Source organism: Setaria italica, chromosome VII (genome assembly GCF_000263155.2).
Source record: "Setaria italica strain Yugu1 chromosome VII, Setaria_italica_v2.0, whole genome shotgun sequence".
Classification (NCBI taxonomy): Eukaryota; Viridiplantae; Streptophyta; class Magnoliopsida; order Poales; family Poaceae; genus Setaria; species Setaria italica.
Window position 1 is genome coordinate 34679652 of NC_028456.1, and position 12606 is coordinate 34692257.

The 12606-nt window shown below is 49.2% G+C and overlaps 1 protein-coding gene across 2 annotated transcripts; it reads right to left on the minus strand.

The window, feature by feature from the left end:
- Positions 1-396: 396 nt before the first annotated feature.
- Positions 397-4995, minus strand: LOC101768622 (rhamnogalacturonate lyase). Of its 2 annotated transcripts, none has more exons than XM_012847565.2 (12): positions 4607-4995; positions 4241-4362; positions 4084-4143; positions 3176-3292; positions 2914-3033; positions 2650-2791; positions 2374-2550; positions 1930-2283; positions 1520-1815; positions 1320-1430; positions 1105-1228; positions 397-994 (listed from the first exon to the last, which is right to left on the minus strand). In XM_012847565.2, the coding sequence occupies exons 1-12, from the start codon at positions 4763-4765 to the stop codon at positions 725-727; spliced, it is 2052 nt and encodes a 683-aa protein (XP_012703019.1). In that variant the 5' UTR covers positions 4766-4995; the 3' UTR covers positions 397-724. The 2 variants fall into 2 exon arrangements, with proteins under 2 accessions (XP_012703019.1, XP_004977458.1); XM_004977401.2 differs by having other exon boundaries at positions 1320-1436.
- Between the last annotated feature and the right edge of the window lie 7611 nt (positions 4996-12606).

The window sequence follows — 12606 nt, forward strand, 5'->3', positions numbered from 1 at the left end:
TTCTGCACAATTCCCCTTCTGCATTTGATCAGAGGGATTCTTCTAAGCTAAACGCCGTCGTAATATGCACTTAGCTTGCACATTCACCTACTTGATCGGGCCCTCCTCGTAACCAGGATCTCATTTCGGTGTCCATACCTGAACCTTAACGTAGTGTTCAAGGACTGTAGGAATAACAACATATTCGGCACAATTCTGAGCTCTGCATCTTAGGGATTAAAAAAAAAACTTCTTGAAGATTAGTAAAAGAACTGAATTTTCCCCTCAAAATGCTAGTCAAAGTATAACTACCTTGTAGATCATGTCAATGTGCAACGACTTACTCTTTTTTTTTTATCAGAGCGAGTATTATTGATAGAAAAAGATGATCAAATGTGCATATTAGAGATCATGCCATGTCTAAAATGTCAAGTATATTTGCCGACCAGGGGGATTATTTTGTTGTAACAGCAAGTACAACTAGTAGAGTGGATTGGGCAAGCAGAAAGAAAAGAGAACAGCATGATTCAGCTCGAACACCTTTCTGCAAAATCTCCCAAAGCTCTAGCTCATTTCACTCTAGTATTTCGGCTTCCCATGCTGGTCCTATACATTCAAAAACCCACCCTGTTACTGCTCTAACAATCTTCAGTTTACTCCTACAACTGTTGCTGCTGTGTATATCCTAATTAAGAGAAAAAATTGAGGAAATACTGATTCCTAGCCGATTAGATCATGACGATGATCATGCCCGTCGCGTGGGGTCTCGCCAGGATCCAGGAGGGCCTTCCAGGCGGATGTAGTCGTACATGACCCCCAAGAACTCGCCGAAGGCCCTCGTCTGCGTGATGCTGATCCTGTTCTCGCCTTCTTCCAGCAGGTACCCTCTGATGGGGAACTCGAAGCTCCACTGCACGCCGTGGATGCCATGCCGCGCGATGGCGTTGCCGCCGCCGAACTCCGGCGTCGTGAACACCCCGCCCCCCCTCCTCATACCGCCCCCGTTCACGTGCACCTAATTTCAGAATCGAAACGCGATCGGATCGAGTTCAGTACGTTCGCCAAGGATCAGAATTGTATTGTTACAAGCATGATTATTCAGTGTACAGCAAGGATTATTCGTACCTGCAGTCTGGACATCTGAGCAGCTGCAAGGGCGATGCGCAGCGTGTAGGTGCCGTCCGCGACGACGTGGTCCAGGTTGAACCGTATCTGACGCGTCGTTGGCACGTTGCCATTGCCGACCTTCCTGCAAAATCCGAACATGTACAAGTCTGAATTGAAACATGTAGAAACGAAGAGACGAGCAGCACTGACAGAGAGTTCTTCAGCATCAGTACCTTGTGACATGTGCAAAGAACCAGTCCTTGGAGTGGTTGCTTCGACCGACCGTGAAAACAGGATCGCTGTCAGGGTACAGCTCGGCGTACCTCTCCCACAGACCATACTGCCTGTACCTGTGCAACAGGACCGAATCAGTTTCCCAACTAAAAAGCCTCGTGACATATGCTTCCGTAAGCCATCAAGATCAAGAGCTTACATGTCCCTGTGCAGAAACAGCCGGTTGGCGTATCTGGGGTCGACGTCAGGAATGAAGAACTCCGCGGCGGTCCGGTCCGGGACTCCGATCTCCCACAGCGTCGGGCCTGATCTTGGAGGCAAGAACACGAGATCACCGAGGTCGATGGCGCAACCTGGCGTTACGGTCACAGCAGAAGTGTACATGTAGTCTCCAAGAACCCCGGGGACCCATGCGTAGAGGTTGTACACCCCTGCCCGGACATTGCCGATGGTGAAACTGCCGCAGGACGTGGCCGTCGTCCAGAACTGATAACCCTGCACAACAGTACACATCACAGCATCAGGTGTCCATGATCTTGGCTGAGTTGTGCCACGAGTTCAGAACCACTTCGATCAACTTGTAGTCACGGAGCAGACCGGCGCACGTACCTTGCACTCTGTCGCCCAGGAGCCAGGCTGCCCGGGCGCGGCGAGGCCGATGTACGCCATCCCGGCAGGCATGTCGTCGTTCCTCATGAACCTGTCTCTGACCATGAGCCTTCCGGTGACGGAGCCCCTCTCGCCGGCCTTGGCGAAGTCCGGCGATTTAGGGAAGCTGTACGGCCACTTGCTGACTTCGGTTTGCGCCTGCGCCTTGGCATCCTGCCAGAGAGCCCGGAGATCACCGTGTTTCGGGCTCGAGTTGAGGTAGATGAAGACTGGCCCCAACACCTTCTTCCAATACTCGCCGTTGCCAACATTGAGGACAATGTCATCCCCAATGTAATGCGTTCCCAGAAACATCTGAGGAGCGCAGAGAGATTACTAAGTTGAAAGTTCTGAATATATATTTTGACTGAAACTGTTGGAGGGAATGGCAGAAAAATTTCTTACGGTGAGGGAGGTGGGTCCAACGTGGGAGGTGAGCTCCCTCTTCATGGGGCCGCCGCTCTTGAACTCGTTGCTTGGGGTGATCACCCAGAAGCCCATGGGGCTAGGGTGATTGCTGCTGATCCATCCATGGACGACGTTGTCCTTGTTGTCCAGCGAGTACTGGTACTTGTCATCCACCTGAACAAAATTCAGAGAGTTGCAGGCTCATGGTTCTGTCTGAAATTTTAACTTGTTCTAGTAGCAATGTAGCATGTCATGCATGCTTCGGTAATTTACCTCTCCCTTGAACTGTGGCTCCTGGGGGTTAACGAGAAGAACAGCCTCCTTGTAGGCCAGTGCAGTACCTCGAGGCTCGTCTCTGTCTGCCGCGCTGGGCATGTATCTTTGTATGTCGTCTGAAATCGCCATGTAGTTGAACCTGAAATACACACATTTGTTGTAGGCCAAAAAAAAAAAAGTCAGCTCAGTCATGAGAATTCCGTGGCAAGTTCAGAGAAATTGCTGATCAGAGTCTTGTAAAACAAAACGGGTACTACTCACTTGTCCGTGTTAAGTTTGAAAGCGAGCCGAGCCTCTGAGATGTTCATGGCAGGCCAGTTGCTGGCGTGCTCAAAGATGGCGTAGCAGTAGAACCCGGAGCTGCCTTTCAGCACCACAATTCTGAAGAAACAGTTTTTTTCTTGCAAGTTTCAGTGATAATCTGGTAATACTATTTCACAAGGAAGGGGCTAGTAAGGATTAAAAATAGTCAAGTTTGTTGTTTGTGTAATCTGAATAATTAATGACATAATGAAGGTGTCACCTTTTGTCAACGTTTAGTCTAACACTATCTTGGCGTGATGGATTATATATACTCCTGAAAGAAAGCTCCACTTGCTCTGGGCTTGAGGACACGACCTTGAACTCCGTACTATCCAACCTGTACATCAAATGCAGTTAGTTGCTTATAAAACCGAGGCAGTTAGTTGCATCCAAAAGGACCCAAGCAGTTGCCGCACACGCACAAGCACTTTCGTCAGCTGTACTAGGACCATGAGGTCGACTACATTGCAGTGCGTCCTCTGACTTGAAGATTAGTATGTTTGAAAATATTGCTTCTTGGTTGATCCTCTGTTTGCAGCTGCGCAATAATCTCTGACGGTGTTTAAGACTAGCTACCATTGATTCTTCAGAAAAAAGGTTAAGATGGAGCAGCACTTTACAGATTGGATGCATGAGGGTACTTGGTTAATCCCCATCCTTTCGGCGCACATTCATAGAGTACCTCGCTGATTTGCTGGCTACAAAATGTAGCGTCACAATGGCTAGATTGAGAACCTGAATGATCTTTTCTGTCTGACGGTGCTGCCATAAATCCGAGTTGTTGTTGCTAGCTAGGAGCAGGTATTGTGTGTTGTGTCCAGTCAATAGCTTTTAAATTACAGAAAATTTATGGTATGTTGTGAGATGTATTGGTGACCTCCAACATGCAACAACACATAACTTCTTGATGCAATGATAACTGTAGCAACTAGCAATAAACAACGGCATCAATATTAACTAACAGAGCTCTTTTTTTTTCCCCAAAGAAACAAAATAACCAACAGAGCATACATGCAACATGTACTTTGAGAATTATCTAGAGTTGCAGACATGCCGGTGATGAGGACACACCAAGGAGGTGATGGGCGTTAAGAGAAAAGATTATGGGGGTTGATGAGGTGCACTCACATGTCGATCATCCCTCTTGGGTGATCGGAGCCCGGATAGTTCCACACCACATCCCAGTACCTGCATCATCAGAATTTGCATAAACAATCCATGCTTGCCGCCATTAGCGCAACAGCCAACACTCCAGTAGTATGCATGAGATGTACTATGTACTTACCCTCCCGTGTTCTCCTGGCCGGCGAAGTGCAGGAGGCTGCGCTCGCCGTTGTAGCGGACGGCGGTGATGTGGCCCTGCGGCTTGGACAGCGTCACCTGCACCACGCCATTGTCCACAAGCACCTGCATGCAGCTCAGCGATGAGGTAGTAGTAAGGTATTAAGCTGAAAGCAACTTATGGCAACAATAGCTAGCTGACTCTAAATTTAGACCTACTATATGTATTATTAAGTAGTAATTAATTACTAGCTACTAACCCTGGCAAAAGTAAAATTAGTGAGCAGTAAGGAAAGAAACCACTCTTGTATACATGGACAGTAAATCTATACGCTGATTGACTGCCTGCAGGCTTATAGGACGCGCGCACCTGGTGATGGTCGACGCGCAGCGTAACGCCATGGGCTGCGGCGTTGGGCAGTGCGGCCGCGGCGGCGGCGAGGGACGATGATGCTCCGACGGCGGCGACGAGCAGGATGACCGGCAGCAGCAATGGCGACCTTGTTGCGCCAGCCGCGGAAGCGGCCATGGTACGGTGCGTCGACTCGATCGGCGTCGCGCGCTCCTCTCGGTCGTCGTCGATTGAAGAAGGATCGGAGAGAGGTAAGAGATTTGTAGAGGCCAAGCCCGGCCGGCACGCAGACGCCGCGCGCGGGCAGTCGTGGTACGCGGTGCGCTCGCTAGTGCGCCATGAACGGACGATGCATGACTTTGACGACGACGACGTTGGACGGGAAGGTCTCGTAGCTAGCAGCTTGTTTCAAGGATGAGCAGCTAATGAGCCGCCCCCGCCTGCCTGAACTGACTATTTATATACATGCACGACCAGTCGACCACGAACCGATGGGCCGGCCGGTGACGAGCCAAGGCAGTTGCAACAAGAGCTCAAGTTGCATTGCACGGCCCACTTGCCCGGCACACATATCTTTCGGCTTTTTATAAATTATAAAGGCCGGCGGCGGAGCATGGCTCGATCGATCGGTTACCTCGCCGTTGCAACGAGCAGCTCCCGCCAGAGACGGGGATTTTGGTCCGGACTAAAATTATGTCGTATCGAATATTCGAAGGTTAATTAGGAGGATTAAATATAAACTAATTATTAAACTAATCATGAGACGAATCTATTAAACCTAATTAATCTATCATTAGCACATAGTTAATGTAGCACCACATTGTTAAATCATGGACTAATTGGCTTAATAGATTCTCTCGTAAATTAACCTCTATCTGTACAATTGGTTTTGTAATTAGTCTATATTTAATACTTCTAATTAATATCTAAATATTCGATGTGATAGAAATTTTAGGAGCACGCAGAGAAGCAAGCGGGCCTGTACTCCCTCCATCAGTCCTCCAATATCAATCCTCCAATAGCCGATCCGGTTGCAACTAGGACTACATCTCTGCTTTGCATCGTCATACGTCGTCAGCTTCTTTAATTCCCCGAAGGCTAAGCTGAACACAGCCAGAAAACGGACCCCCGCGAGGCGACTCGGGGGCGATTCCCAAGCCGCAAGAGCCTCACCGCCGCGGCGGCCCCCTCCCCTTCCCGTCTTCCTTCCCTCCCTCCATTTTTCCCCTCCTCGCTCCCTTCATTTTCTCTCCCTCTGTCTCTTCTTCTAGATCTAGATCGAGACCTCGTGGCCGCCCGCGGCGGCGGCAGCGCGGGGACGGGCTGCCCGCGGCCTTGGGCGACAGCAGCGGCGCTCGGGACCCCCGGGTGTCCGCTTCTCGTGGCCATGGGCGCCGGCGATGGCACTCATGGCCATGTGCAGTTGCTGCTTGCAGCCTTCGGCGCCGGCGGTGGCGCTTCGTCGACTGCTCGCGCCTTGGGTGTCGACGGCGGCTCACGGGGTCGCGGCCCTGGACGACGGTGGCTTGGGGCCCTTCGCGCGGCATCGGCAGTTCACGCCCGGTGGTGCTGCTCGCGGCCTTGGTTTGCGGTGGCTTAAAGCCTGGCGCGGCAGGTGCTTGGCGCCGGGGCTCGCGGCCTTGGCGGCGGCGGCGCCTGGCAGTGATTGTTGCTTGCTGGCGCATGATGAGGGGACGCCCGAGCATGCGTGGTGCTGTCTGGTGGCAGCGGGGACGCCCGCGTACGTCACCAGCGCCCGGCGACAGGGGCCAACGGCTTCTGTGGCACGGCAAGGATGAGATGCAACAGTGGTCATGCACCGGGACTAGCGCAGGGGTGAAAGCCAGCCCGTTCAACGGGCCGATGACGGTGACGCCTTCGGGCGCCGTTACTTTCTTGAAGCGTCGATCGATCTGCCCTTCTCCCGTACCCGTCGCGATGCGCACTTTTTTTATTTTTAACCCTTTTTTTATTTATTTTTAAAAATAACCTCAGAGGGGGTTTATTTGCGCGGCCTAACCCTTTTGGCCGCGCCAGACCGCCTGGCGCGGCAGGAACATGCTGCCGCGCCACATGCACTGGCGCGGCAGCCCCCTGCCACGCTGGCGCGGGTCGTCGCGGCGCCAGGCGGGCGCTGACGTGGGCCGCGCTTTCGCCGCGCCAGCCCGCCTGGCGCGGCAGGGCCACCACTTAGGCCGCGCGCCGGCTCCCTTCCTCCTCCCTCCCTCCTTTCTTCCTCCTCCAGAAACCTGCGCCCGAAGCTCCTGCGCCGCCCCCCGCCGCCCCACCCCCAAATCCACCCAAAATCCGGCGTTTTCGGTGGGGGAAAGTAGTGGGAATCGATCCCTGCTTCGTGTGGAAGGTATTCCCCTACTTATTCTCGTGTTTTACCGTTGCATTTGGTAGATCGGAGGATGTTTAGGTGACTTAGGGTTAGGTTAGTGATTTGAAATTTCAATGAAATGCAATGATGTTTTGTGTTAGATGATACGTAGTTCATACGCAGTTGAGTCTCTGCCCGCGATATTGACGTGTAGAACTTATTGATTTAAGGATATATTCATTGAATCGTATAGTGCAATGTATATGTGTATTTTTTGTTTGCAATTTGTCCAATATATGTAATGTGTGTAGTTGATATGTCGAATATGTGCAATGTGTAGTGTATATGACATGGTGAAATGTTTGTATTTTGTAGATGGATCGTTTAGTTCGATTTTTTCATGGTGGTGTTGTGAAACAAAATGGGGAGTTAGAGAATATGAATGAGTCAATTGAAATATTTGATGGTCCTCCAAGTTTTAGTGATTTAGTTGACCGTGTAATGACGAAGTATGGATGTAGAGTGGATGAGATAAGTTTGAGAGGTCGTTTTGATTGTGGGAAAGCTAGAGCTCATTATGTTCTCATGAAGTTATCATCCGATGCGAATTGGAAGCACTATAAGGATGTTGTGCACGAAGCTAATGTTGCATGTTTGGAGGTTATAGTCGAAATTGTTCGTATGCCTGGTCCAAATGTTGTCATGAGGGAGGAAGTGACGGTAGTGAACCATAATGGTACCCAGGAGTCAGAAATGCTGCATCACGTGTTAGGTGAAACAGAACGTGATTTTGACTTGGCTATTGCCAATGATGATTTTCCCAATAACATTTTTGAGAGGGATGAAGCAAATATAGATGTTGATAATGTCTCTATGGGTTCCGAAGATTGTGAATTGGAGGAAGATGGGGTAGTAGGTGAGGAGGTAGAGGAGGAATCCCTATTTGAGAGTGGTGGGCATGAATATGAGAACGTCGGGGTAGAAAATGAAGAGGATGGACTGCAATTTGACACCGCAACCGTACATGATGTAGAAGGCATTCGTCGTATGGACGATTGTTTTTCTTACACCCAGTGTGAGTTGCGGATGTTAAAAGAACGTGATGTCGAACTACCATCCGTTCCCAATGATAAGGACATAAGTATGGTTCACAAAGCAATATGTGAATCTAGTATGGTGAATGCAGAAGGGACGTCCATTGGTGAGAGTCCAGTGATTAAGAAGGGGATGAAGTTCAATAGTCTTGAGGAGCTGAAGTTTTTCTTGGCTGACTACGCGGTGAGGTTACATAGACCTTTTAGCGTAGTTCACTCTGACAAGAACTTAAGATACAATGTGATGTGCAAGCAAGGATGCCATTGGCGTGTATGGTCTCGGCTAATATCAAGCACCGGACAATGGAGAATTTCAAATGTTGTGCAACCGCATACTTGTCGGTCGTCACAGCCGAAGCGAGAGCATGTACAGTGCACAGCAAAGTACCTTGGACGGCGTATCCTAGGCATTATCCGTAAAGACAGCGAGACATCGGTGCCATCACTCGTGGAGTCCATCTTCATCTTTAGTGGGTACCGTGTGAAGTATTCCAAGGCTTGGCGGGCGAAGCAACACGCTGTTGCCCTGCTTTGGGGCGACTGGAAGGAGTCGTACGGCATGGTTCCTAGGGTACTCTCAGCTATAACCTACTACAATCCCGGAGTTAAATGGTGGATCGACTCATGTGGCATGATGGTTCCTGACAATGGAGTGTTGAAGCATATACTGCAAAGGGTATTTTGGTGCTTCCCTCAATGTAGTGAGGCATTTCAACATTGCCGTCCTGTGATACTGGTGGACGGTACATTCTTGACTGGCAAGTACAAGGGTACATTAATGATGGTAGTTGCTGTAGATCCAGAACAACAGATTGTGCCTCTTGCTTTTGCCTTGGTCGAGAGTGAGAATAATGAGAGTTGGTCATGGTTTATGAAACTTGTTCGGGTAAATGTTCTTGGACCTTCACGGATAGTTTGTATGATATCAGATAGGCATCATGGGCTTCTAAATTGTGCAAAGGACCACATTGATGGTTTTCCACCGCTTGTGCATAGGTGGTGCATGAGGCACTTTGCTGCCAACATGTCGCGTCGGCAGAAGAGCAATGGTGTGATTGGAAAATTGAAATTATTATGCACGGTTCATACAGAGAGAGAATTTCGTGAGAAGTTAGAAGATTTAGTGAAGGACTTGAACGACGACGCAAAAGAATGGTTGAAGGGTGAAATGAGGGACAAGGATAAATGGGCGCAGGCTTTCGATGAGGGAGGGATGCGGTGGGGTATTATGACCACGAACTTCTCGGAATCACTCAACGGAGTTTTCAAAGGCATCCGAAGTAGGCCCGTCGCTGGAATTATTGAATACACATTCGAAAAATGCAACGCCTACTTTGTGAACCGATGGGGAAAGGCGCGTGATATGTTAGATCAAGGCTATAGAATTGGGCAAGTTGCAGATAATTATTTATCAGAGGCTGAGCTTAGATCCGTGCACCACTTAGCAGATCCGTACGGGCCAGAAAGGATGGTGTATTCTATAAGAAGTTACGGTTCGACTAACATTGGGGGTGAGAGTCATGGAGGCCGACACTATAGAGTGGATCTGCACGAAGTTTCATACACCTGCAATGTTCCTCAATTGTTGCACCTTCCATGTTCACACTTCATTACAGCTTGCAAGGCAAGAGGTCTTAACTTTCAAAGCCCCATGTACTTGTCACCGTTGTACTCTAGGGAGCACACCATCAAAATTTGGGAATCAAGCTTTCAACCTTACCTAGATCCGTCACAATGGCCGGCATATGAAGGGGTAGGGTACGTGCCTAACCCCAGTTTAATGAGAAATAAAGTAGGAAGGCGGCAGAAGAAGCGTTTCACAGGCGAGATGGACGTGTCGGAAGGGAGGCTTTCTGCAGATTATGATACTGGTGATTTTGATATTGAGAAGTCGGAAAATCGTTGCTCCAAGTGCCACAAGATCATCAGGAATTGCACATGCCGCAGTAGAAAATCAAAAGGCACTAAATCTAGACCGAGCAGTAATAGGCCGGGTAATTCGAACAATTGGGTATGCGCGTTGCCTATCATATTTTCCATACATTATCATATTTTCCGTACATTATCATATTTTCCGTACTTATCATGTAATGAAGCTTTTTACTAACGATCATTTATGTTGTTTTTTTAGGATGGCGGCCCCGGGGTACCCTCTTCTTGAGGCTGCTTACGACTTGCACCACCGTGCCCACCACCTCGCGGACATGAATGAGGTATTACAATGGTTGCTATTTTTTGCTGATGAATGTCATTTGTATCATATTTGTGTTACTTACCACTTTAGAAGCCCGTTATTCACAATTGGATTGACTTCTCATACTGAAATGTTCTTATAATATTTTGCAGCATTTGACACCACTGAGGGCTAGGGTACATATTTGTGTTACTTACCACTTTAGAAGCCCGTTATTCACAATTGGATTGACTTCTCATACTGAAATGTTCTTATAATATTTTGCAGCATTTGACACCACTGAGGGCTAGGGTACACTCACCACTTAGGTGGGATGAGCGGTACGCCCAGTACCTGCAGAGAGCAGGTTTCTTGGATATCGCTGTTCAGGTCGTGGGGGGTCTCCCTCCAATGGACGGACCACTGTTGACCGCTATGGTCGACAGGTGGCGTCCGGAGACTCACACGTTCCACATGCCCTTCGGAGAAATGACTATCACAATGCAGGATGCGGCTATGATACTCGGCCTTCCACTGCATGGGCTGCCAGTGACAGGTATTATCCAGAATGAGAATTGGCGTGATATGGCCGAGATGCATATCGGGATTAGGCCGCCAGAGCCAGAGGGCGGAGATAGCTCGAAGAAGACGTCCGGTGTTAGCTCGGCATGGTTGAGGGAGCACTTCGAGGTGTGTCCTCCGGGAGCAGATGACGAGGTCGTGCAGCGCTTTGCTCGAGTGTGGCTATGGCACTTTGTCAGTACATTCCTCCTTCCAGATGCTGCTGGGAACACAGTATCGTGGATGGTTCTTCCCATTCTAGGTCAAGTTTGGGAAAACATAGCCACTTACAGTTGGGGCTCAGCGGCTCTTGCCTGGCTGTACAGACAGTTATGTGAGGCTTGCCGGCGCACAGCGAGAGATTCTAATGTTGGAGGGTGCACTTATATGCTCCAGATATGGATTTGGGAGCGAATGCCCGTGGGTCGACCTTCCCGCCTCCGTGTCGATGTAAGTGACAACGGCTAATTCCTTTTTCTACGTTAATGTTCGAAAAACTATTGTATCATGTGACCAATTGGACTTACTTGCAATTTCAGCCATGGCATCGACACGATTCTCTTCCCACGTTCTATCACGTGTGGAAGCATGTGCGGCCCGTTCGTGGCAATCCGGATAGGCGCTACAGGGCCTACACGAACGAGTTTGATGTTCTCACGCAGTACCAGGTAATTTGGTAACCATAATAGTTTTTTAAGCTAACTTACATATAATGGTAGATGAAATAAGTGTTGCGTGGAAATTTTTGAAGGTGGAATGGAAACCGTATGACCATCAGCAGCTTAGCGATATCGTCTTTTCACCGACGTGCTACAGAGATAGAGAGCTGTGGAGGTGCACAACCCCAATGATACTGTACTTCGTGGTAGAGTTTCATATGCCGCATAGGGTGATGCGGCAGTTTGGGAGGATGCAACCGTGCCCTCCTTTGGAATTATCGACTTCGCAGCAGCTGCACAGGTACGCAGGAATAAATAACTATTGGAGGGTATTCAATTAACGCAATTAACGTGTTATACTAATACTTCACTAATTTCTGATGCAGTATCGACCGCAGAAAGCAGTACAAGGAAAATGATTGGAGGGTGAAGCATGACCGGTACATCCACATGTGGAACAACAAGGAAGGATGCGATCCTGAAGGTGGACCGTACTGGCGACCCAACAATGAGTACATAAGATGGTACTGTACTTCGACGAGAACCAAAGTGAAACCATCTTGGACTAATGTGCCCATTGAGGATGCACCGTCTGATGATGACGCTGACATAGCTGACGCGTACGACACCGTGACACGCCATGGGACACAGCCTGAGCATGCACCTCTCCACGACTATATGGTAAGCTTTCGGTTTGTAATTATAGTATCGTCACATTGATCACTTATGGAATGAAAACTACTGTGTGCAGGGACAACAGCTTGCAAGGCTCTCTAACGAGGCGGGCGTGATTATGGAGCACGCTGTTGGGGAAGGTGATAGTCTGCTTCGTGCTTTTGCAGAGGTAGAAGTCCAAACAAATTTTCACTTATACTCGTATTATCTTTGTAACCATCAATAACATAGTCGTGAATATATGGCAGAGGGTTCGTAAAAGTTGCAGGCGAATGGCGCAGAGGATGAACTGCATGACATCCTCAGATGCGCACGACGGGGCCAATGTCCAGGGTACTTCTTCAGGATCACGTCGGACTGCATTGGTGACTACCCCCAGGGCTGCAACACCGTCCACTGCGGCAGGTCCTAGCAGGAGATCGCGAGGTAAGGAACCCGCATCCCCTCAGGAAAGCGAGGACTCGGAAGGTGAGCAGTCTGAGGATGATGACCCTACGTATGGTGAGGAACTCGAGATTTCTCACGATGCTCCA